The sequence below is a fragment of the Pipra filicauda genome, unplaced genomic scaffold (genome assembly GCF_003945595.2).
Source record: "Pipra filicauda isolate LSUMZ 115617 unplaced genomic scaffold, ASM394559v2 scaffold47_size6085603_pilon, whole genome shotgun sequence".
In the NCBI taxonomy this organism is placed as follows: Eukaryota; Metazoa; Chordata; class Aves; order Passeriformes; family Pipridae; genus Pipra; species Pipra filicauda.
The window spans coordinates 3,767,966-3,793,706 of NW_024104620.1; the positions used below are offsets into that span (position 1 = coordinate 3,767,966).

General features: G+C 52.2%; 1 protein-coding gene across 5 annotated transcripts in view; it reads right to left on the reverse strand.

Moving 5' to 3' along the window:
• Window positions 1–25,741, reverse strand: part of CASZ1 (castor zinc finger 1) — a 274,581-nt gene that overhangs the window by 29,053 nt on the left and 219,787 nt on the right. For all 5 annotated transcript variants that reach the window (XM_039386351.1, XM_039386353.1, XM_039386350.1 and 2 more), the window contains 4 exons: window positions 15,454–16,023; window positions 7,780–8,617; window positions 5,029–5,097; window positions 690–780 (listed from right to left, as the gene is read on the reverse strand). In XM_039386351.1, coding sequence (XP_039242285.1) covers window positions 690–780; window positions 5,029–5,097; window positions 7,780–8,617; window positions 15,454–16,023 — 1,568 coding nt within the window. The remainder of the gene's footprint in view (window positions 1–689; window positions 781–5,028; window positions 5,098–7,779; window positions 8,618–15,453; window positions 16,024–25,741) is intronic.

Below are 25,741 nucleotides of genomic sequence, written 5' to 3' on the forward strand. Positions count from 1 at the left end.
GTGGTCAGGCTCATCCCTTGGAGACCCAGAGGTCTCCCGGGGCAGGGCTGAAGTTGTGCCTGATGCACAGCAGAGGCCAACCCTGGGATTCCCACTTACACACCAGCCTGACCACAGAAATGGCAGTGTCAAACTCCTGGACCTGGGATGAGGGTAAACAAACACAGCACGTGACCCGCTGGCCTGACGTGGATCCCCTGGCAGTTCTCCCAGGAATTACAGCATCGCTCCTGCCCCCGCGCCTTCCCCACAAATCCCGGACCGCCGCTGGTCTCGCTGCCTGTTTTGTTGCAGATACTGCTGCTACAAAGTCACTCGGGCAGCGGGAGGGAAAGGGACAGACTAACAGATCAGCATTCCCTGTTTCAGGCACAATTTGTAACACAGCACAATTTATGCTCTTGGTTTCACTGATATAAATCTGGAGTAGTTCCCAGTGACTCGAGCTGATCTATATTCTGCTCTTCCTTGTAGCGGTCTGGCTTTGGTTAAATGGTATTAGATTGAGTTAAACGGGAGCAAAATAGAGTTCTATTAAATTCAGAATATATCCTGTCCTCTTTCAGAGCAGGAAAGTGAAAAGGCATGTGTGTGCACGGGGGAGGACAGCACAGGAGGACACACACCTCCCCCCCTGCCCCGTGTGCTCAGGGGGCTGTGCTGGTCACTCCTGAGCAGGGTTTTTTTACCTGGTAGTTGCACTCGGGGTCGAGGCAGTGGTAATGTTCTCTGTACTGGTATGCACAGTGTATGTGCCCACAGTGCTGGCTGCCCGAGAACCTGCAACAGCAGAGCAGGGGAGAGAATGAATGAGACACTGTCCTGGCAGCAGTGCCTGTGAGCAGGGTACAGATAAAGTCCTGTTTTCATCCCACATGTTTATGGCATTAAACCCCATCTCCTTTATCCCCCCCAAGGATGGTGACCCTCCCGCCTTCCCTTGCTTATTTGTCACTATTTAAAGGTGCTTCTTGAGCCGGATCATTCAGGTCTTGTACATCCCTAATCTGTTTTTCCCCTTGAAATTCATCTTCGTTATCTAAGTTGTTTACTCGGGAAGCACAAAGAAGGAGGGTTCCTTGAACTAACCATCACACAATTCTAGAATTCTCATGTGGGGGTTTAGATACCACAGCAGCAAGTGTCAGAAATCTCCCATGACAGAAGGAGACAAATAAAACATTGGGCAAATACGGATTTGAAATTTTCAGTCTAAGCCCACCTAGCAGGACCTCAGAAAAGCTGCAGACAGCAAATTTGAAAAACTCCAGACATACAGGGTGGAAAAAAGACCAGAAGTGCCATGTAATACCTACATACAGTCAGTACATCTAATGTACTGACTGACAGACATACCAGGAATTGGCACAAGGGGATGATCCAGTAATGGGGTAATCAGTGCAGTGAACTCTCTCATGTATATTCTAGAGGACCATGGAAGAGCTGAAGAGCTTGAAAGGGAAAAGCAGTGGAGAGAAGGGGACTCAGAGGGGAAACATTCAAAGATAAAGTACCATCTGCTCAAAGGTTCCTCAAAGGTTCCTCACGTCACTTAGTGCTAAACACAGCAGGAGTGCATATGATAAAGGGCATGGGAAAGAAACAAGGAAGGGCAGTGGATAGAAAGGGAAAATGAGAGGAGTGAGGGTGTCCTGGAGAAACTGAAGAACGGGGCAGGAGGAGAAAAGATTATGGATCATCATAAGGTGAGGTAACACCAGGCTACAGGATAGAAAAATTCAGGATGAAAAGCAATACTAAATAAGGCATTTCTGAAGCACAGTAAGGAAGAGGAGGTCAACTGTGGAGACAGCAGGGCCTCTAGGAGATGGAAAGGGGACTTAATTGACAGAAAAGATAGACATTGCTAAAAAATTAAATGACTTCTTTGCCTCAGCATTCACAAAGGGAGACAGGGACAGATGCCAGGAGCAGACATGCCTTTCCCTGGGGAAGGAGAAGAAATACTGCAGGAAATCAGGATCACGTCAGAACAGGTGATTGAGAAACTGGAACAAACCTCAGCAGCAGGAGAAGAAACAAACCACAAGGCAAACGGCAGGGCTGGCTGCACAAACAAAGGTGTGGAGCCCAGGGCAGAGGGAGCTGCTCCTGCTCAGTGCCTGGGCAGCTGCAAGGCTCGTCCAGGGCAGGGGCAGAGTCACCCTGGCACTGACCAGCACAGGGAGCCAACTAGTCCTGCCAGTCCAGGCCTTCATGTCAACAGCACCACCAGCAGCTCTTAAAGGAAAGGAGCTTTAAAGGTAAGAGAGAGTAAAGGACTGTGTGAGGCTGGAGAACTGTGGGTGCAGGCCAGGCAGAGGGAAAAGGAAGATAAAAGACCTTGCTGACAAATACAGAAGCAAAGCAGGCCAAAATATTATCAAAAATGAGGATGCAAAATGACCAGAGATGCCAAGTGGAGTGAAAGAAGGGCCAGACACTGAAGAGATCTGGCTATGGGATGATCTCAGTTTCAAAAACACCAGCTAAACAAGCACTCCAGCACTTCCAACTCCTACCCTCCCTTCCACGTGCCACAGAAAGGTGTGTGTGGTGTCTACAGCACAGGAAGGGAGAGGCAAGTGTTCCACCAAACCCTGTGCTTGGGGAAGGAGGGAAGCAGCAAACCCAGCACAAAGGGGAAATTCTGCTCCTTCAGTCCGTAAGGTTGGGCTCCTAAAGGGTTATATTCATCCTGTGTTTCTTCTGACACTTGAAACAGTTCAAAGCTATTAATTTTTAAAGCACAGCATCTGTTTAGCTTTTTCATAACAGGAAAGCTTACACACCACACACTCACTTACATGCAGACACACGGGCACATTTACATGCACAGACTCAGGTACATCAACACCCCTCTGAATTTACATGAACGTACCCACAATTTCCATGCACACAAACAGACACAAACACACCTGAAACAGGAAAACTCAGACCACCTCATCGCACTGATATGCAAAGCCCAACTCCTAAATTGTCCATACAGGCCCTGTAGATTCATTTGCCCAAGAACAACACATTCCCTCTTCCCTCACTTTACTTTTTTTTTTTTTTTTTGGCCAGAAAGAACTAGTCTTGATCTGGCAAGAGTTGATAAATAAATAATAATAAAAATAATAAATAAAGAAGTCAGCATGCTTAGAGAGTGTTTACAGACTCATTACTCTGTAACGATGATATGAAAGAAAAAAAAAAAAATCCACCCCAATTACAAGGGGGGAGGAAACCCACACAGAAATAAATATTTAAGCAAGTGCTGCCAGAAGCACCATCTGCTGAGGCACTAATAATAATAATAATAATTTTTTCTGTGGTCTTTTTTTTTTAATTATAAATATACAGAGGGGGGAGGCAGGGGGAAAAACAACCCAACCCAAACTAGCTAAGTAAGAGGTTTTGTTTTGTTGTGTGAGAGAATGGATTATCCCTGGGCAGCTTTTGGCAGTGGCTTTGGCAAACTCATTAAGCTAATTATGCAGTACAGACATAAGAGTGTCGTGTCTCTCTCCCCCCACCCCTTGATTTTAAGGCTTTAAACTGTTTTTAAAAATGTGTGTAAATTGAAGGGAAGTGGCTGTGCTGCCAACGGGCGGCTTGCGGAGCCTTTTAAGCAGGATGTGGTGTCCCTGAGGTATCTCACGAGCCTCCCCCAGCTACTGCCTGACCCAGGGGAGGGGGCTTGCAGAGCACCAAGAGCACTGGATGTGGCTCTAGTGTTTATTTACACAGTTCTCTGCTAGAGAGGGGAACAGGGGACAGAAGGGTGCCACCTCCTCTCCCACTGCAACCCCTGCAATTCCTGCAATCTCAGAAATGCTCCTTCTGCCCCATGCAAGGAGAGGTTTAAATCCCTGCTTTCCTTCCCATACTCTCTCCCAAGGCAGTGAGTTGCCACATGCTTGAGGAGCTGCATGTGGTGGTGCAACTGCCCTCTCTTCCCATGGGGTCTTCTGCTTCCTCCTTCTGTATCTGGGATTTGGGCAAAAGAGGAAAGGAAATCACCTCCTGTTCCACTCTTCAGCTAAGGGAGAGAGAGTGCTGTTCCAGTTCTCCTGATGTGCCAAGATCTCCCCCTGTACCCTCCTAGCAGCTGACTGTCTCCCACGGGGAGACTCTCTGTAGACTCTGGCAAGGTGGGAAAGCACAATACACATTCCCCTCCCCTCTTGTTAATAAGTGCTGGTGGGAGCAAACCCCTCAGCTTTATTTCTGGAGAGAAGTGTTTGCTTGTTTCCCTGACTGGTGTCTGTCCGGGTACAAGGGGCTTCCTTGTGAGCTTTTTTCACAGTACAGATGGAGGATTCAACAGGCCTAGGGCAAAGGCTGATGGACCCTTTACACCAGGAGCTCTGAACCAGGCAGGTGCTGTGCAGTAATCTCCTCTGTCCCTCTGGCTCTCATGGCATTGCTCACTCTGTCTCCCCACAACCACCCTGGGCTCCCTCTCAGCATTGCTCAGTCCTGACCTAAGCTCTCCCACAGCTGGGATAAGGTGCCCTACTCTGCACCTGATTCAGGGAAGGTTTCTCATACAAATGAGCTGCAAAATTTTCTAGGATAAAAATCTCACGTTGATGCCAAAAGCTGCCTAAACTCAGGTCACTCGTGGATGCCTCCAGCCTAGATTCTCAGAAGTGAGATGTTCTCTGCTTGCCTCCTGCAGGCACTGGACACAGCAGGGGAAAAAGGCTGGAGACAGTACAGCAATGGGCAGAAAGAACAACAGTCAAGAGGCAGCATTCCCATTTAAATCCTGGGCTTCTGCAGTGAAACAGTTTTCCACTATTTGTCACGAAGTCTAACAGCTCTGGGGAGTTGAGCATGCTCTTGGCATGCTTGAACACCTCTCACAGCTACTGCTCTCCCAAGCAGGGCAGCAGAACAAGTACAGCTGCCAAGGGAAATGGAAGTGCCAGTGACTGGTTTAAACACTTGATCCAGATGGACAAAACTTCGTCTCTCCCACCACCAGTCCACCCTCTTACATCCAGCCCTCTCCCCAAGAAAGTCAAAAGTTTTGCCTACCTGGCAATATACTTCTGGTAAATATTTACATCTTCGCTGACGGCTGGTTTGTCAGTGGGTAATCCATTCCTAAGGAGAAACACACAGGGCAGAGCTGGTTAGCAGGGACAGGGCACTGCCTAAACTCCACACACCACTGACACACCAGGAGAGAGTGCCCAGGGAGGAGCACCAGAAAAGACATCCATAGGTTTAACCTCCCTTCCCCTTTCCCTTCCAATCCTGTACCTCCTTCTCCAGGGAACCACACAGTCAGCCTACCACCCCTCCTGCATGTTCCTTCTTTGCAGGACCCAGTGCAGTTTGTTGGAGAAATCAAGATCAACCACAAAACGCTGTTTCTACAGAAAAAACTAAAAATCCCTACGCAAACAAGAGATGGCCACATGAAAACACCTGAAAGCACCTGGCAACGCTGCCCTTGTGTGCACGGTTCAACTGAGGGAGAAGAGTTGTGAGCTCCTGCCCATTTCCTGTGGCCAGGAGACACCCTGCGCTGTGACCAGCACTGGAACCATGGCTCCAGCCCCTGACAGGGCTTCAACTGCCTCTCTGTTTCACAGACACCCCAAAACTCCAACAGACAGATGGAGCAGCAAAGGTATTTACGTACTTTAATCAATGAGAAAGCCAACCCAACTGTCACATAAGCCTGGGTTATTTTACATCATTAGTAAGCAGACAAAAATAACATCCTCAGTGAGTTCAGCAAGAGAGAAAACGAGATACAGGGCCAGGCTCCAGCCTACCCAAGAGGCAGGGGCATACCAAGGCCACCCCAGACAGGCTGTACACCATCTCCCTTCTCCTCCAGTGCTCCTCGTGACAGCCCGGTTTAAACAAGGACACTTTCGCACAGAGTTCACTGGAAGGTAGATTAGTTCAGGGCAGGTTAATAGCATTAGATGTCAGAGAGTTTAAACCCATGGCAAGGGGGTATGTGCATATGTGTGAGAGTAAGGGGTAACTCCTGCCAGGTCATTTGAACCAAGTGGGCACTGAGAATGGACAGCCAGGGCCCAGATACCACAGTCAGTACTTCCTCCACCAGCTCAACTAATGGGATGGGCTGCTGTCTTTTATCATGGAAGCCTGTATCTGGAAATTAGCCTGAAGGGGAAGGGCCCAGAGCCCCTTCTGTACTCCAGTGTGTGATCGGGACATGGCAAGTGCCAGGCTGAAGGCCCTGGTCACCTCCACCCCTGCTGAAGCCCCATGTGGCCCCCTGTGGCCAGAGCAGGGATCACCATGGTGCTGCAAACCCACATTTGCAAGAGGCAGGAAATGAGCAAGAGAAAGGAAATCAAACTGGGATCCCAGTGCATCACCACCGCAGATAAGAGGCTCGCAGCCCCTCAGGCACAGCTCTAGGATGGCCACTGAACTCCAGGCAGCTGAGCTTTCTGAAGACACTTCAGGCACAGAGTCCCTGGCCAAGTCACCCATCACAACAAGGCACTGTGCCTACAGGAATATTTACAACAGTGTTTTTTAGTAACAGGAGTCCCTGCCTGCCATCTGGAGCACATACAGGTTCATCCTGAGCGGGAGCCAGATGCAAATGTTAATAATCCTCTGCCCTTTCCCATACACCTTAACCATGGAGTTCCCAAATCTGTCTGCAGGCACTTGATAAACGACTGTTTCACATGGAAGACAGGTGTCATTACACAGCTCTGCCTTCCAGGTGGGGAAACATGGAAAGTGGGGAATGCACACTTGCTTGGGACTGCAAAGAGGATTCAGCCCAAGGCCTCCTAGGTCCATATGTCAAACACAGAACAGACTTCCTCCTTATCAGAAGGCAAAGTAGAAGGGGGTGTGTGATGGCACTTGCCACAGAAGTGCAGGACAGAGGTCCTGGACTTATTACAAATGACCCCATGAGATTCACAGCTCACAGCAGCCCCAGGTCCACAGTGAGAAACAAGTAAATCCAAACCATGACAAGAAAGCAGAGAAGTCCCTCCTCCCTCTCTTTGCAGCCTGACGTACATATGTATCTCTTCTACAGCTCCCACCTCTGGAAGCCACATTTAAAACGTAATCCAAGGTTTGGCAAGGCCTTCAGATATGTCCATTGAGTCATGGCATCGCTGCAGAGATTGCTGGCAACGTGTGTGTAGGAGGCTATTAGTGGTAATTGGGCTAATGAGTTTGCCCAGTCTGAGGGGTAATTGAATCACCTCTATTTGTGTATGGAACAAGAAAATTGAGAAGATACAGGCCTGGCCCCACAGAAGTATGTATATGGTTAACTCCCATGAAAATTGATGGGAATTAGGCACCAAAATGTCTTCTGAGTTCTGGGACAAACCAGCCCATCTTGCCCCATCTTGCTAACAGTGAAGTCAGCAGAGTCTTGCCATTGAGTTAAATGGAAGCAAGAATCAGGTTCTCCTACAGACACATCTGGATGTCCAGGGAACTGGAGGAAGGAGAAAGTAAAGCAGTTCCAACCTTGACCTTAGAGTGCTGACAGCACCATGTTCCCCCCTCTTTCATTGTAACATATGGACTTAGGAGCCAGTGGACTCTGGATTCATGGCTGTGACTGCTGATGGCAGATCACATCCTCAGTGCAAATAAGATAGAGACGTAGGGTGTTAACAGAGAAGACACTTCAGCAGAGAGCAAAAATTACACAGAGTAATTATCATCCCAGGAACTGGGACTGCCCACTGACCCACACACAGACTTCAGTATGAGCCCCCACTAGTACACAGATAAGAAAAGTAGGAGGACACTTACTTTACTGTAGAGACTGTTCCAGTTGTGATGGAGTCTGTCTTGGAGAAGGTTGATTTCAGGTACTCAGGAGTGTTGAATGGCAATGAGACGGACTGTTCTGGCCCGGCCACGGGAGTGCTGCTGGGGGTGCTGGCGAGGGGAGCAGGGGCCAGGCTGGGAGCTGGAGCTTTTACTGGAGTGAGCTTCTGAATGTTCCTCACATCATACTTGGAAGGCCGGCCTACCTTGCCCGTCTTGAAGGCGATGGCTCCTCCCATATCTGGGCTTCCTTCTCCAGGCTTGAAAAGGTGCAAGTACTTGACGTTTTCTAGGTCATACTTGGAGGCCTTCTTGTACGTGTTGCCGTTTTGTGGCCTGATGCTCTCACCCGTCTTCAGCTTCTGAATGAAGAAGTCGTACTTGGAGGCCCGTGACATCAGGCCCTGCATCTGGGAGCTGCTGGGAGAGGGCAGCGGCAGGATGGTGGCTTTGGTCTCCGTCAGCAGGGAGGCGTCTGGACCTGGCACCCGAATGGGCTGCGCCAGCACCGAGGAAGGTTCTTTGCCCAGCTTGGGGCCCAGCTCCTCGGACTTGGCCAAGTGCATGGGCCACGAGAGCTGCTCCCCGGCCTTCAGCTTGCGGATGTACTCCTCGTACTTGGAGAAGCGGGCGCGTTTGCTCATGGCGTCCTCGCCGGGCAGCGTGGCGGCGGCGGCGGCCTCTGAGGTAGCGGCGTTCAGCTTGTCGAAGCTGATCTTGCGGGCCAGCTCGTCCCGCATGTTCTGGTCGTCGTAGCCGAACATGCCCAGGAACTCGTTCATGGTGGTGGCGGCGTAATCCTGCAGCGACGACGCTTCCCCTGCGGAGAACCCGCGGCACGGAGTCAGGCACGGCGCTGGATTTCCCTCTCCTCCCATACCAGCTCCAGTAGCGGGGACGGGGGGAGGAAGGGGAGAGGGGAACATGATCTACTGACGTTTGGCTCACTTGTTAGGTTTTACGACTCTTAAATTAATTTGTTTAAAAAAAAAAAAAGTAATTAATACTGGGGTAAAATAAAAAGAGTTCATCAATGCCAGGAAAATCAATTTCCTAAATGTTCTAGCCGATGGCTTTTCAGTACATTAAACAAAGTTTCATAAATGTCTCTGCACTCTTGCCTTGGCCTAATATGAAGAAAAAGTAATTTTACTGGAAGTGAGACCGATGCCAATATGCCGAGGTTTGTACAGATCTGTCCTTGTGTGTGTTTGTATATGGAAGGAGGGGCACGGAGAATGGTGTGTCTGTGTGTGTAAGGGGGGGACCACGTGAAAATGTTGTGTGTGTTGGACAAGAGCAGGGCTGAGGGCAGGCAGGGCAGCGTGGTGTGAAATGGTAAGGGACAGGCAAGGCAATGTATGGGGTGGAGCAGGAGGACGGCAGAATGGAATCCTGCAGAGCAGAAGGGAAGCAGCAGAGGTGGACATGAATTAAGGCAGGGGAAGAGCAACAAAGGCTGTGCATGAGAAGCTTGGGAGTGAGGAGTGGGGAGAGGGGAATGGAGAAGACAAGGCAAGACAAAGACAGGACAGCTCCCCACAGCTGCTGCAGTCCTTCCCTTCCCTGTCCATTTTGTAAGGGTTCACACAACTTGCTCCCTTCTTTCTCAATCCCAATGACTGGGCAGCTTTCCATGTGCAAAGGGGCCGCAGCAAGGGCTGTGAAAACCCACAGGCAGGCTCCTGAGCAGCCAGGAACAGCTTCCAGTAAGACCAGGAAAGGGGAAAGTCCATACAGGTGAAAAACAGGTAAGGAACAGCGTTCTCTCCATCAGGATTTGGAGCGAGGAGAGAAAGAGCTGTTGTCCCGGGCCTCGGAAAGGGGGAGAATGTCTGTTCTCTGGAGTGTGGGTTGGGGAAGGGGCAGGAAGGGGTTAGTCTACCTGAGCCTGAGATCACAGGGTGGAAGAATGAGCAAAAGCTGTCCTTCCTTGGGTCTCTCCCTCCCTTCCTCCCTCCCCTACTCCCTCAGGCAGTTTCGCAGGCCACCGCGATGGGAAGAACACACATCTGGAGGTCACCCAATATCAGTGTAAAGGAGGAAATAAAGATTGCTCTGACGTGCCAGCTTGGACTCATTTAGGCTTCAGTCTGACACAGCGCTCCTCCTCCTCTCCCTCTTGCTTTCTCCTGCAGAGTAAAGATTTACTGTGTGCAGGAGTCCTTCAAACCTCCCTCGTCATCTTTTCCAAACACTCACACTGGCTCTCGTGGGCAGGCACACTCCTTCCCAGGGAGCCAGCACAGGCAAAGTGCAGAATGGAGGTTTTAGGCACTGGGTCCTGCTCAAACCAAACCAACACTGCCTTGAAATAGAGGAAAAGGAAAGCACCAAGACAGCCACAGAACAGGTCAGCAGATCCAAAAGATCCATAGGATCTGGGGGACCTGACAGCCAGGTAGGCACATCCACCAGAGCATTTCCACACACACAAGAGCCTGTCAATGAGCACAGTCGAAGTCCAATAGCCATCAGCACCACAGATCAGTTTGCACAGGACTCTGCAGAGGAAGAGACTGACTGCAACGGGCACGGAATGGGCAGGACCATGAAGGTCACATTCCTGCTCCAGGACTGCCCGGAATGGCTGTGCTGCTGCAGCACAAGTGCTGCTGTGCTGGGGCCTGTCTACGTGGTACTGGAGGGAAGGCAACAGTGAACAACATCCCTGGAGCCCGTGAGGGGAAGGACAAAGCCACACCTGCTAAGTGCTGGAATCTGGCTTAGCCCCAAACGACCTTCCAGTTCTGGGCACTTAAGCCCAGCATTCTGCGTGGGATTTGGGATGCCTGACTCCAAAATAAACACCATGTTAGCCACAGGATGAGTGGCAATGCCCCTGCAGTGTCAGGCTCCGGCTGTAGCACAACCTCATGGGTTGGTATTAATCAAATGCAGAAACATGCCCACAGTGTCCAGTAACAAGGCCTGCCTGAAGGACAACTTTATCTTTCACACACAGGCATATTAAATGATTTCATCCTGCTGTAAAGCAGTTCTCCTTTTTACCTCTTTTTCCTCTCTTCCCTACCTCAATTTCAGTGTAACCCTATGACCCAACAAAAGTGAATAAACCCATGAAATCCCTACTGGGTCTAACACTTCCCTGTTTCTGTTAAATCTGCTTTCCCTGTTCTGCTTTTCCCCTGTTTTTGGACCAGTAAAACAACTCCCAGCCCCACTCATAATTCCCTGACTTCGAGCACTGCACAGAAAACCTCCAGCCAGCCTGTGCCAAACTGCAAGGGGAGAAAGAATAGCACAGAGGGGCTCTGATATGAAATTAAACTATTAAGTGTGATTTTTACTAGCTTTAACAGCTGCAATGAAAGTCAGTCAGTGGGTCTCGTCTTTAGTACCATGTGGCTACACCTGAATTGGTGCAATTAGATGCAAACCCCAAACCTATAGGAAAGCTGGGGGGGGGGGGATCCAGACCTTTTTTTGAGGTATATTTTGGTACATTTGAGGTACATTTGACTTTGTCCTTTGCAAAGTCTGAGTTGGAGTTCAGGTTTCACTATCCTGGATTTAATTCCCCAAACCACCTTGCATTCTGCTTTTCCTTTGCCCAGATTTGGTTCCAGACGATCGCAACACCCTCCCTGATCAACAGCTTTGCTGGTGCTGCTCACTCTTTCCTCATCCAGATTTGAGATGAAAGCCTGGCCAGCTCCCACTGCTCACTGCCTGGGAAGTGCAGCTTCTTTCAGAATCACAGAATCATTCAGATTGGAAAATACCTCTAGAATCACTCATCCCGTGAGCCCAACACATCCCCTAAAGTCAAGGGGGTCACTTGATAGCTCAGGCACCCAACCTGAAGGGTGGAGGCTCTTCTAGTGGAGGCACCTTAAGGCAGGGAGTGGGCTCACCAGGAGCAGGGTATGAGACCCAGCCAACTCACTTCATGTGCATTTTCAACCAGCAGTGAAGAGCTAATTATCATTACCTCATCATCAGAAACCCCCCCTCACACCCACACACAGATAAAACCGAGGCAGGACAGAAGTTGGGAAACACATCCCTGTGAGGAGTGCACAGCCCTGGAGGCCTCAGGAAGCACTGTCCCTGTGTTTTCCTCCCCCTTCCCTGCACTGCATTTTTGTCTCCTTTCCTATGTGATAATAAAAGGGCTCCCTCTCCCCTTGCCGCTGCTCTCCATTTGTGGGCATTGCCAAAGAGCAGAGATCTGTGTGTCTCAGAGCAGCTATCGTATCACAAAGGATCCCAAGCTAGCAAAAAAGGCGCTAAAAATAGCCTGCAGCAGCACACTATATATGGAAGGAAAAGCAAAACAGCCCAAATGGAGTGCAAGGTCTGGATACTGGGGGATGGGACATCCCAGCCAGGGCGCTGTCCTTTATTCTGCTTGGGAGGGAAAACACGCAGACTTGGGGGATACAGGATGATGAGCAAGGAACTGGCACTCGTCATTCACGTTCTCCCAAGTGGAGTCTCCTCAGGAAATTATGAAGAGAAAACCCCCCTGGTTAAAAACAGGGCCATAGAATATTCCAAGAGACTTAGCCAAGAGGCTAAGAAAAGAAAGGCAAGTCTGAAAGCTTGTACAGGGGGACGCTCCTGGTGACTACTTTAGCCCACTATGTAACAGGCAAAGTAAGGAACACGGGACTGTGTAGGAAAATCTCCCTGGGCATGTGCGTCAGGGAGGGACTGTGGAGAGGGATCTCTGTCACTGACTGCACAGAGAGAGCTCGGTGCTATATATAAATGTGCTCAGGGCAGTATGGACCCATCAGTGGGCAGGAGAGGGTGCATGAATGAATGAAGAAACATATCTGCACGTCCAGATCGGCTTCTGACACCCATCTCCTGACAGACACCAGCTTTGTGGCTCCTGAATGTGATTCCCAGCTGGACCAGGGAGGAGATGCACACGGCAAGACTGAGCCCTGACTCCCGAGTTCCTCGTTTCCAAGGGGAGGCTCAAAAAGAAACATGCCCTACATGCACGTTCTCCATCTTGTTGCAAAGCATGAGGCTTGAACAGCATGGACTTAGTCCCTCGTGCACAACAAGCCTCACAGTCTGAGCCTGGAAAGAGACAAAGGTGGCCAGGATTTGTCATCAGACCACAGGAGGTGCTGGTGGAGGACACAGGCAGTAGCTGAAGTCCCATAAAGTGGACAATGTGTGTACACACCACAGCTCCAGGAAGCAGGAATCCTCAGCCCCATATAATTAGGATCACTTTCTTCACTGACCAAGAAAGCCATTAGATGTAGGGTTTGGTTTTCTGTGTGGCTCCTGCTTTTAACCCAAGCGTCCAGCTGATCAAAGCGTGGGCTCAGTTTTAAATGCTGCTGAGCACAGCCAGCCCTGTACCCTCTATGTCCTCAGAGGGAGCAACTAGTGCTCAGAACCTTCAAAACCAGGTTTCTGCAATGACTCCCCAAAAGCCACACTGACTGGGAGGGTAGAGCTGTATTCCTCTCCTTTCATCTGACTCCTGCTACCCTCCAACTCCCAGGAAAAAAGCCTCCTTTTTGGCACAGGTAGTTCCAGATCTCATTGGAATAAGCTTAACTTGCACCCAGTACCACCAGGTCTGAGAGGACTTGGTGACGAACAGTTTAAAATTAATTTCCTGAACACTGACAGAATAAAAAAAGGAAAATAGGTTTGTCCTTTCCAAAGCAAGGGATGTTTCAGTTTGTGCTTTTCAGGGAAATGTTGCAAATGACATTTATAACAGGGTTCTCGCAACAGACGCTCAGACGTGGCAGCACGTCTGTTTGCAAGTCAAATCCCACGTGGCTGTAAATGTAAACTGGACCCCGCGTGTGCCATTACCTGCCTTAGACAGAAATGAGGCTTCAGCCCCCCCTGAACACTTACACGTTTTTGCATAATCCCTTGACAACACAGTCCTGCAAAGGCATTTAACTGAGATCTCCTACCCCAGTAAGAAACCTCAGCTCCTTTTCATTTTCCCCAGTTTGGCAACATTTTTTTTACATTTAAGTTCCCCTCCTTTTAGTTTCCATAGCGAATAAAAGCTGCAAACGGCGGCGGGGGGGGGTGGTGGTGGTGGTGCTAGTGTGAATTAAAACAAACTAAAAACAGAGTCCAGGCACAATCACCTTGTGTCTGGGAACGACAAGGGCTTTCCTATCAAAGGAAACTGAAGGTCACACTTTTCCTCATTGATCTTGCAATGTTTGTTAATTACTCTGTCACTGATGTGGCGAAGGATAATTAAACAGCTCTGTTTATATCTTATATGCATAATTATGTGCGCTGCCACTGAACTCGTGAAGACTAGAGAATGTGCCTCTCCAGAAGGGGAACGGACAGACGGAGATGAGTTTCGGCTGCATTATTAACAGGAGGAGGAAAACACGCGCGCACACAAAAGCAGGAAAGTTTGATGGATTCACAAAGTGCTGAGATCAGGGGAGGGGTGCGTGCAGGTGGAGCAGATTAGGGGGAGATCTTTCAATTACAGATTCAGCCCAGCTGAGTGACAAATTGGGGGAGGGAGCTGCTCTGCCCTAATAGAGAGAATTCAATTTACCCAAAGCTTTTACCAAGACTTAGCACTCATACTGCCCCCCAAATCAATCTGGGGGGAACATGTGCATCATAAAGGGAGCACAAAATTCCTCTGGGGCTTTTCCCAACACTTCTTGCTGAATTCAGCTTTTGAATGAACCACAAAAATAAGGCAGAAGCTAAGTGAAAATAGGAAATGCACACACAGGCTGGGGAGAACACCTTGTACCTGCACACGAGTTGGTGTCCAGGACGGAGCTGGTGGGGGACACTGAGCTTTGGGACCAGCAGCTGCACCAGCCTGATCCCGAGCTCAGGGTGGGCAGAGCTTGAGGACTGGCCCCTCACGAGGGGGGCAAGGCCACAGCGAGCGTCACCTCAGCCCCTCCGGCCGGGGAGGGAACGAGAAGGGATGGCTCTGCAGGGACACCGAGAAGGGATGGCTCTGCAGGGACACCCAGGAGGGATGGCTCTGCAGGGACACCCAGGAGGGATGGCTCTGCAGGGACACCCAGGAGGGATGGCTCTGCAGGGACACCCAGGAGGGGCGGTGTCGCTGTCACAGCGCTGATGCCCGGCTCCCGCAGGAGCGGGATCGGCACCGGGGGCCGGGAAGGGGCGACCCTGCCGCAGCTCCCGGAGCTCCCCGGCCTGTCCCGGGTCCCGCGGTCAGTGCCGGTCCCGCGGTGTGTCCCCGCTGATGGAGGGGCCGTGAGTGTGGTCACACAACCCACCACCCGCGTGGGGACACCCTGTGAATCCACACGGGATCTGCCACGAGGGCTTTCTCTGCTTTCCTTCCCTCATGTGGGAATGCATGAGGAGGAAATCAGCACTCACCGCAGCTGTGGCCGTGCGAGGGGTGTGCAGGAGTCTGAGGGGGAGATCTGCTCTACCTAGGGATCTGTGGTCTGGAATGATCCATCCAGCCACGTCCACCCTCACAACACCCCTCTTGGTATGGGGAGGCTGAGCCAGAGACAAACTCCATATGGTCCCAAGAGCAAAATGCCAGGCCTCTGTGAGGGAATCGGGGCTCTCACTCTCCCCCCTTGGCTGCCCGGTGCTGCAGCCTGGGCACGGACACCCAGAAAACGTGACCGTGTGGGGAGGTGGAGGGGATGGAGGGCTTACCTGAGGTGGTTCCTGCTCCCAGCTTGGAGCCTGGCTCGCCACTGGAGGACCGGTAGGCATCATCCTTCAAGGCTGGCCCGTCTGAATCCCTGTCATCCAAGAAGTTGCCATCCTGCAAGCTCCTCAGAGCGTCTGCCTCGTCCCCATTATCTTCCTCGTCGCTGCAGCCCTTGGGCTGCACCATGTAAACCCCTTCTGGGGGCACCTCCGCGCTCTCGGCGCCCTTACATTCCTTGCCCTCCACTCGCCCCAGCAAGGGCTCCTCGTTGTACTCCCCATTCACCCACTTCTCAATCACCTCCCTCCTTTTGTCCTCCTCGATCTTCTGCACGCGGCTGAGTCCATCTGAGAACTCTGTCCCCAGCTCCTTGGTGCCGGGCTGAGGCAGGTCCTTGTTGCCGCTGTCCCGCTGCGGCCCCTTGTCGGCGCGCGCCTGCTCGGCTCCCCCGTGGTCGAAGACGACCTGGCGGCTCAGCTTGGCACAGATGGCATTTAGCTTCAGGCCGCCTTTGCGCTTGGCAGCCATTGTGGGTTTTCCTGAGGCTGCGTCAGTGCATATAGTTCTTTCAGCTGGAAAGAGAGAGGGGAAAGAAGCAAGGAAGGGCATTAGTGGGATCAGACAACTTGAACCCAAACAGCAGACGGCTGGTGACAACCCAATGGGTGTTCAGGGATGGCCAGTGTCATCCTTGGAATGGAGCTGCCACGTGTTTCCTAAGCTCCAAGCAAAAGCCCAGCCAGGAGAGCTCGGTGAGAAGCAGGCTCTGAACCTGCTGGGACCAAAGGATGCCACTAGCCTCAAGAAAGAGATGTGTATGTATGCTGGGGTAGAACTGGGCTCAAAAGGCCCCAAACACCTCAGGTACAGACCAGCCTTTGCTCATGGCTGAGGCAGGATATGAGGTCTGTTAAAAGCCCAACTCACTCTCTCCTTCAGACTGCAGCATCACTTCCTTTAGGTCCCCAGCTCCATTCCAGATGTGCTGGGTGCCAAACCCACACCAGCCAGTGACTGCACCCAAGCACCTCCAGCAGGGAGAACAGCTCGCCAAGCCCACCCTAGTGAGGGTTTCACCTAATGGCATTTGTGCTCGGTCTCAGGAAAGAGAACCAGTATGCACCAGAAAGAACCAGTATGGAGAACAGGAGCCCCGGCAAGAGCAGGTGCTGGAGCACCAGACTGGGGTGTGACAGCTGTAGAGGAGAGAATCGTTGTGGGTTGGTATCGGCTGATCAGGCCCCTTTGCCTGCTCGCTCTCACCCACAGGAAATTCTGCTCTCATACTTCCCAGCACAATCAGCTAATTAGTGTGAGTTTGTTATTTTAATGTAGTTTATTCATATGTGACAGCTAGTAAAGGAGGGGTAAGAGAAGGTGGGGGGAGAGATGAAGAAGGTAAGGTCTTAACTTCAAGGTCACGGAGAATCTTGAACTAAATGGTCCCTATCAGAGTCACTTGCATGATTATTGCACCAACAATTAACAAGATTCAATCGCAAATAAAAGCAAAAAACTGATTCTAAAGCAGGTGCATTGTCTCATTTCCCTCTTTACATATGACACTGCTGAGAGATGCCCAGACTAAGCAGGGTTAAAGGTCCCAGGGCTGCAGTGGGCACACAGCCTGGCTCTTCCCCCAGCGCAGAGCCGGGGCAAACCCTGCCCTGTCCCAGGACTCAGGAAGAGCACCCAATAAAACAGTTGCTGGTCACACGCACCACTGGAGTTACTGTGGGAATGTTGCTGGAGGTCCCTCCAAAATGGGCTCTTGGATTTCATGTCATGCTGAAAGAGGGGTTAGTCACATGGAGAGCAAACAGAACCTGTCTCCAGATCTCGAATGGTGAGACACCACTGCACAGGAGTCCCTTGTGGCAGCTCAGCCCACACCTCCCTGTCACCAGCACAGAGGTGCTGCTGCACAGAAGCACAGTGAGATTAATCAGACCCCCTACAATGCATCCAGAAGCCACCGTGACAGCCCCTAATCCCGTAACATGACAGCCCAATACAAACAGACTGAAACTTTAGACCTGCTGTCCAAGAGCCAGAGAGTGGCTGCTTAGCGTAAACTCCTGACAGCTTCAGACACGCTTCCCTGTCAGAGACCGCAAGAAAAATAACCCCCCGACAAATATATCAGCCCCCCACACAAAGGGAGGCAAAATGTACTCCTCCACTTTCCCAAGGCACCCCCGGCACTAACACCTACGTGCAATCATGCTTTCACGACGGGAAAGCACACGGTGCCCCCAGACACGTCCCTCCCCATCCAGAAATTATAGCTGTTCAGGAGCTGTGTGTATGCGCTGGCACGCTCCACCAGCGGAGTCCTACACGCACAGGTTAAGAAGTCCCATCTCCCCAAAATACATTCCTGTGCATTCCCCCACGCATTCCCCTCTCGCACATTCCCAGCACAGCGCGCAGCCCTCGCGCATACAGATGGGCACAGGCAGGCGCCCGGGAAGCTGCGACTCTCTGAGTGCTGGCACCTTCCCTTCCCACCGCATTCCCGCTCTATTTAGGGCAGAAAGCGCGGGCCGATCCTGCGCGCAACTGGTACCACAGAGGGAATCTCGGGAGGCTGCTGTGAGCTCCAGCTGGAGCCTGGCCAGGACACCAGCGGAGCCCCGGCGGTGCGGGTGGTGGGGACGGTGCTGCCGGGCCGTGCGGGGCCTGCCCGGGGCCGGGGCACTGGGTCAGCACGGAATCACCAGCCTCTCTCCTCAACTGCCCGGTGATTCCCCGTCCACGTTCTCACGACACCCGGCCCTGCTTAACTGGTGAGATCAGCACCGCTCGCAGCTGGAGATAACTGGGAGGCAGACACGCGGCAGCCCGAACCCCCGCTGCCCTCCCCCTTCCTGCCAGGAGGGCAGGTCCCATTATTCTGGTCTGGAGGTGAGCAGCCAAGTGTGTGCACCAGCCGGCAAATGAATATATAAATATTTATTCAAAGGAAGAGAGGAACAGACGTTCCCGAGGCTGCACTTGCCGCGTACGCAGCAACTCCAGGGAGCCTGCAACTTGTCTTCCACTCCTGTTCTGCCTCCTTCCATCACACACACCCTGGCTTTGCCCCTCTGCCTCCCCAGCCTCTCCCCCCCAGCTCCTGCCCTGCCCTTGGCATCTTTCCTGTCCCTTCTCCTTGTGTTTGGGACTTTTTATCATTTTGAGAATATTTTCCTAAAGTTCAAGTTAAAAATAAAGCAAGTTCTGAAAACGTACCATTTCCCTGATCTACAAAATTAATCCTCCCACAGACCTTCCTGGGATGGGATTTGCTGCTGTAATATTGGGGCTCTACACATCTCCATCCCACCTATCCCATATGGCTGGAAATCAGAACTCCCAGCTTCTCCTGCCAACCTTGCAACCACCTCTCCACAAGTCTGGACACATTATTTTATCTTTCCATTGCCTTATTTCCTTGCCTGTGGAATAGGAGGGACATTACCTGTATCAATGTTCCTGTTCCCCTCTTTTAGGCTGTCAGGTTCACCAGCAGAAGGGAAACCCTTCTTACAAAGAAGGGCTGAAGATGGCCATATAGGAGGGGGCCAGGACACCTGTGTTTCCTTCTCTCAGGCAGAGGGAGAGGAGCTGAGCTACAGGATGAGGGACCTTCATACCTGCCCAAGGTCAGGACTGCTGGACCCTCAAAGCCAGGCAGAGGCTCCCTCCCCCCAGGCCGAGCTCCCCACCCCAAATCACCCCTTGTCTCCATTGCACTGTTTAAAGATTCCAGCCTAAGTAAACATCCCCCTTCATTTTCTTCGTCTAAATAGAAATGTTTTGATTTCACATCAATCTGAGGAAGCCGTTTATAACCTGAGCCTGTCACACGGACTTTTCATCTCTGCCCAGGACAAACTCTCCCACATGCTCTATTTACACTGAGCACTTCCTCTGAAAACAATGCCACCGGGAGTTTACTCCTCTTGCCCCCTCCCCACACCCTGTGAGGAGACACCGGCTGCCCCCGCTCTGCACCCACCCCTGTGGCATCTTGGAAGGGAAGGTACAGCTTCTCCCTTGGAAGGGAAGGTACAGCTTCTGCAACCACAGCTGGCAAGGAGGAGGACAAAACTCACCATTTCACTGCCTTGTCACCCCTTGACCTTTCTGCTCCCACTGCCCCCCGGTCACCATATGCTGCCAGCACCCCACATACAGCCCCCAGCTCTCTCCCTCCACATAGCCCCCAAAGCAGCACCCTCTCACTCATGAACTCCACTGTGAGGTGCTGCCGAGGTGGGCATGGCTTGGCCCTGTCTCCCCCAAGGGAGAAAAAGGGGCTCTGGGAGCACACTGTGTGCAGGAATGAAAGGATTGCAGCCCAGACAGAAATAGGCCATCCCAGCCACTGGGCAAACTGCTGCAGAGAGAAGTCTGGCTTTGCAAGAAGAGGAGGAAAGAGTTCAACTCTGCCTTTAGCTTGGGGTCAACAAAAACACACCCTGGTTGAGGGGAGAAAGGGTCTCAGCTGTGAAAAAGGGGCGTGTGGGAGCTGGATGAAGCAGCTGGCATGGGTGGAGGGTAACAGCAGAGCTTACTGGTGTGGGAAGAGCCAGGGGTGCAGGGGGGACCCCTGTGATGGGGCAGGGGCTGAGGAGGGGCAGGAGGGGAGGGGCAGGAGGGCCCAGGCTGGGGGGGGGAGAGGGATGCTGGCTGGGGAGGGACAGCGTTGTCACTTCAGAGGGCCGGGTACGTGGAACAGATGGAGCTTTCATATTCCTATTGAAGAGTTTTAAGCCCAGCTGAGCAGCTCCGTTCAAGAGGGAGGTCCCAGTGCCAGCTTTCCAGGAGCTGCAAGCTCTCATTCGATTAATTATTAACGGCATTATTTGGGGCGGGGAGGGGGAGGAAAGGAGGGCCGACATGCTGCACAGTCCTCTGCTTTTTAACCACTGTGCTGCAAGCTCGACTGGAGAGGCTCCAGTCAGCCCAGCAGCCCCAAACAGGGGCAGCACGGCTCGCTGGGGTGAGGATGCTGCACACTGGAGCCTCTTCACACTTGAGCTGAGGTCCCTAAAATGGAGCCAAACCTTCACAGCAGAAGGCCACTGGGGCATTGGGAACACGCTTCCCAGGAGCAGTGCCCTGGTGCTGCCCAGCCACATGCCGGGAGGAGGCAGGGCAGGCAGCCAAACGCTCAGCCCCTTCCAGAAAACACTTCCCCTCCAGCACGAAGACTGGTGCATTACCCCAGGCAGGGCCAGGGCAAAGGGAGAACATCCCAGGCATGGCCCGCAATGTGTGAGAGTGGATTTAGTGTGTGTATTTTCCCCTCTTCAGTTTATCAATAAAACATTTTATTGCTTTTAGCCCAGGAAATGACCTTGGATTAGTGGATGCTGTCTCTTCTGGCTGACCTTGGGGAGTTCACAAAGGCTCTTTAACAACCTCCTCTGCCCTGCATGGATCCCGCCTGTGTGTGTCTGCGTGGAGCGGGGAAAGCCCTCGGTGTGACAGTGGGACCTGACAGGCTCCAGCTCAGCACTGGGCAGGAGGAGAAGGAGAATCAAAGACGTGGGAGGAGAAACGAAGCGAGCAGCCAGGGTGTCCTCACTGAAGCGCTGCCAGCTACACTCCCTGCTTTCCCACAGCCGTGAGGGCTCTCCCCACACATCCAGTCCATAAACCGTGCAGGAAAAGCCAGGGACTCTGCCCTGCTCCCATGGCAGTGCAGTCTGCCTGCATTCCACAGTGCCTCACCTTCTCCTGCCACACAGGCATCTCCAGCCCCACAAGGGGCCACTTCTCTCCCTATTTCCAGCTCCCAGAGCCTGGTTCAGCCCCAGCCCAAAGGGGCAGAGAGCAGTGCCAGTTCACTTCAGCGAGCCTGTCCTGCTTCCCTCTGCTCACCCTGCTCAGCTGCAGAGTTCAGATGTAGTTTTCTGGTGACAGTGAGAGGCCGTGCACAGGAACCAGCGCTGGGCAGTGGGTGACAGACATCCCAAGAGCAGGGGGTGGGCTCTGGAGATGCTGGTGCCCTGCACTGGGGCTGCTCCTGTTTCCACCCGGCCACTTGGCTGCTCCAGTGCTGCTGACAAGGATTCTCCAGGAGAACAGCTCATGAACACAGGGAGCCCCCTCCTTTCCTCAAACAGAAAATAGCCAAATCATCTCTGAGCAGTGTGTATTCTCAGTGCATTTCTGGAGGGAGGGAATGGGACAAGAGAAACCAAGAGGAATTTTCCTCTTCGGGGGAACAGAAACTACAAGCAAAGAGGGTGAGTGCTGAGCTTTGAGCCAGAGGCAGGTCCCCTCACATGCAGCAAACAGCCCATCCCATCGGGCCATCCCCTCGCTACCCCCCCCTGTCCACACGAGCTTCCCTTCCCAGCCATGTCCTCTCCCACTGTCCCCTGGAACTGGACACAGAGGGTCCCCATCCTCTCCTGCAAACATTCCAACCCTTCCAGTGCCACCCACAGAGGGAACCCCTCCCAGCATGGCATCCAGCAGGCAGGACCCCCTCCCCAGTGCCCGGTGTCTCCCGCAGTCGTGTCCTCCTGAAGAGCGAGCCCTAAAGTGTTAACGGCGATTGGTGAAATGGCACAGCAGATTGCTACAATAAATAATTTACTGATATTTATAAATATTCAAATCAGCAGGCTTCAGAAATTGAAAGGGGGGGGACTGAGCTGACGGGCAGGAGGGGTGTTTAGGGAGGGGAGGGGGGGCTGACATTAATTCCCAGGCTCTCCAAATTCATTTGAGAACTGTTTCTCATTTCAAACAAATATTAAATCTTTTGGTGTCAAGCCTCCAAAATAAAATATCAAAGAGAAAGTCACCACCCTCTTGGTGGCTGATGTCTTGTCTGCCATGACTCTGGGTGCCCTGGGTGGCCCTTGGACTACCAGTCACTGGGGGAGCTATGGCAGCCTGCACTGGCCAGGTGAGGTATGAGAGCAGAAGCCCACCCAGACACACCTGTAACGCAGCCCATGACATCACCAACCACCATCTGAGACAGGAATTCCAAGTGCTATCACCTGCAAGACCTTGCCTTCGTCTTCCAGGAGATTTTCTAAATCCCATTGGGAAGAAAGGGCTGAATGTTGAACAAATGAAGGTGGAGCCACGACTCCTGACTCCGCTGGGGAACACGGCCTTGTGGCAGAAACAGAGCAGGGAGGCAGGCTCCTGACTTCCACTCCTTGCCTCTGCAAGGGAATTTGGTTTTGGTGATTTAAGATGGGGGTTAAGAGCCAAGAGTGCTGGCTTCCAGCCTGGTTTCCAATCACAGTGTAACCATCAGTCCCCCCCAGCTTTCTGTGCCTTAATTTCCCCATGCAGGGGGGTGGAATGAGGATAATTACCCACCAGTGGGCTTTACTCAGTGCTTTGAGACCTCCACATCAGCACTCTGTCACTGTGCTGGATTGTTACAGAGTCTTTTTCACCTCTCAGCATCCTACTGACCCCTTAGATGGCCGAGGGAGATGATCCCGTGTCCTCCCCTGGACCACCCCATTGGTAACGTGAGGCTCCAGCATGGGGTGAATTTCCCCTAGATGAGTAATGGCTTTTCTAATGCACGGGCAGGCTGTCAGCTTCCCTACTCCCAGTGTTTTATGGGTTTAACTGAACGGCTCTGAACTCCCTAGTAAGAAATAAAGTTATCCCTCAGCGTCCCTTCTAAACATTTCACTCAGTGCAAACGGTGTTTAAGAAAAATGAGGACATATTTCTTCTTAAGGATGCAGTATCCCCCTTCAGAGGCCTAATTTATGCCATATATCACTGGCCAGGGAGAGAAAGGCAGAGCAGACCTCACACTAGGAGTGAGCTGGCCCTCGCACAGCCACTCCTGCTGCAATGGTGCAATGGGCTGCAACTCCAAGTGCTCCCGAGTCCGCAGAGTCCCCGCTGGAGCGCCGAGCGCGGCCGGGAGGCAGCGGAGCAGGACGGACACCTGCGGACACCGCGCTGCCTCCTCGGTGCCGCATCCCGCCGCAGGGACCTCCTCACCTGCCCCTCCAGCCCCGCACGGGGCCCTGCTCCAGCCTCCCCCAGCCCCTCTGCCTCGCAGGGGCTGCCTCTGCCACACTCCCTCCTCACCTGCCGCTGACCTGCTCTGCTGCCGCTCCACCAGCTCTTCACAGGCACTTGGCACAGCTGGTGGGGAAAGTGGTTCGACTGCGAGCAAGGACAGGGCTAATCCTTCTTCACAGCTCTTTAGTAACGCACGTCTGAACCTTTTCCTAGGCAGATCTCAAAAATGATCCTAAATGTGCTTTGATCTTGTCAACCTCCGGCTTCCTCATTGGGAGAGCCGCTAAGAGTCCACCGCCCACCCCCAAGTGCAGAGGCAAAGCTCCTCGTCTCTGCCCCTTCCCTTTGCCCTGCTCTGCACTCACATGCCCTGAACCCCTAAAAGGGCAAGAAACAAGCCCCTTTCTGCATACAGGTAACACAGGGAACTTCCAGAATTAACAAAAGGAGGTGAGCATAAAGAAGAGGGGAAAAAAGTGGGAAATGGAGTCAGGAACTCTGGTTCTGCTCCCTGATCTGCTACTGACCTGCTCCTTCTCCCTGGGCAAACGACATCATACAGGCTTCCCTTCTGCCCTTGACCTCCTGGGTCCCTTCAGTGGTCACCCGTTGGGCAAGGATTTCTTGCTCAGCTTAGTGGGTTTGGTGTCTTTGCAATTTTAGGTACTACTGCAGTTCAAGTAACAGCAGAGGAAAAGCACTGATACAGGACAGATTGAAGCTCAAAAGTCCCTTGTGTCCTGCAGCCAACTTCCCAGCTCATCTGTCAATGCAGGATCTTTGATAAGGCTTTTCAACAGTTTTCTCCTCATGAAAGCCTGCTCTCAGTGCTCCAGACCAACACAGTGAGTGGGGTCTTGGGCTCCCTAGGCTGAGCAGCAGCTCCCTGGCAGGCTTCTATCCTCAGAGTTTTTCTTTCAGATAACATAAAGCCAAGAGGATCAGCTTTTCTGATCCAGTTTCTCCTCCTTGCCTTATTTATTTATTATTAATTCTTTAGTCCAGTTAAAAGGTTTACTATCCAGAGGAGCATAAGTGGCCTCACTCAGCCTAAGTAACTCTATAAATCAAGCAGAACTGCTAACATCTACATCACAATCCTGCCATCAATCTCCCCACAGGTTGTGAAGAAAACCAAGGGGAAAGACGCAAAAGGGAGAGTGAAGAGTAATAGCTCATCACCCTCAGGTCCCTGCAGGCCGGCTGTGGCCCTTGGAAAACTCCCTGTGAAGCCAGACGTGTTGTCAGGGCAACTAAATGCAAACACGGTGCCTAACTTCTGCTCCCCATAGCACACAGGCACAGGCCGGGGGCTGTGCCAGCAGGACCCGGTGGATGCACAGAGGGAGGGAAGGGGTGGTGGAAGCACAGGGCTGGGAAAGCCTCTGGAGCAGGGCCTGCCAGCCTGTGTGGGAGCCAGCTCCCAAGGAATGAAGAAGAGGCCAAGACATGAGACTCTTGGAACACTGCACAGACACCTCTGCAAACGCTGAAGGAGCCAGGGCAGGGGGGCAGGGCATCATGGAGGTAGGATCAAGAGGGAACCAGACTTAGCTGCAAATACCTGATGCTAGGGGAATAAAAAGGACCTGGGAGAGACAACAGGTCTCTTGAAAGACACAGATTTGGAAGGGAATTGCTCAAATTTTCATCAGTCCCTCTTGGTGGTTCATCTTTAACGAGTGACTTTACAGAGAATCCAAACCCACCATGGCCCAAGTCAGGGAAGAGCAGCTCCCTGGTGTCAGGCTCATCCCTAACTGAGGGCAGGGGTCAAGTGAGCCACCTCTTAAAACAGGGTCCCTCCAACCCTGTTGGTAGTTGGTCAGTGGTTTAAGAGCAATTTGCAATCCCTTTCAGCACTATTAAGCTCAGACCCAACAAAGAATGCAGACTCCTAATTAATTGCAGTGGGAAGTCAGGAGCTAAATGGGAGTTGGGAGCCTGAATGCTTGTTGCATCACTGAGAAACACAGGGCCAGAGAAAGTTCATTATTGTGGTCTTTCAAGGTCCTGCAAAGTAAATCAGTGTGTGAGCCCGCAGGAGGTGAGAGCTCAGCAAGAGCTGCAGACACAGAGCAAACCAGAGCACCTCAGCCTTGTCCTTCCCAGAGCCCCCAGGCACTGCCTGAGCTGTATGTGAGCAGGTAACTGCTCTGGGCTGGGGATGCACAGGGGGTACTCAGATCCCTTAGAGGTTTCTGTGATTCCCAAGTGGGGCTGGGAGTCATTTGTGAACCCAGAGAGCAGGCACCCCTCACACACAGCACTGGGAGC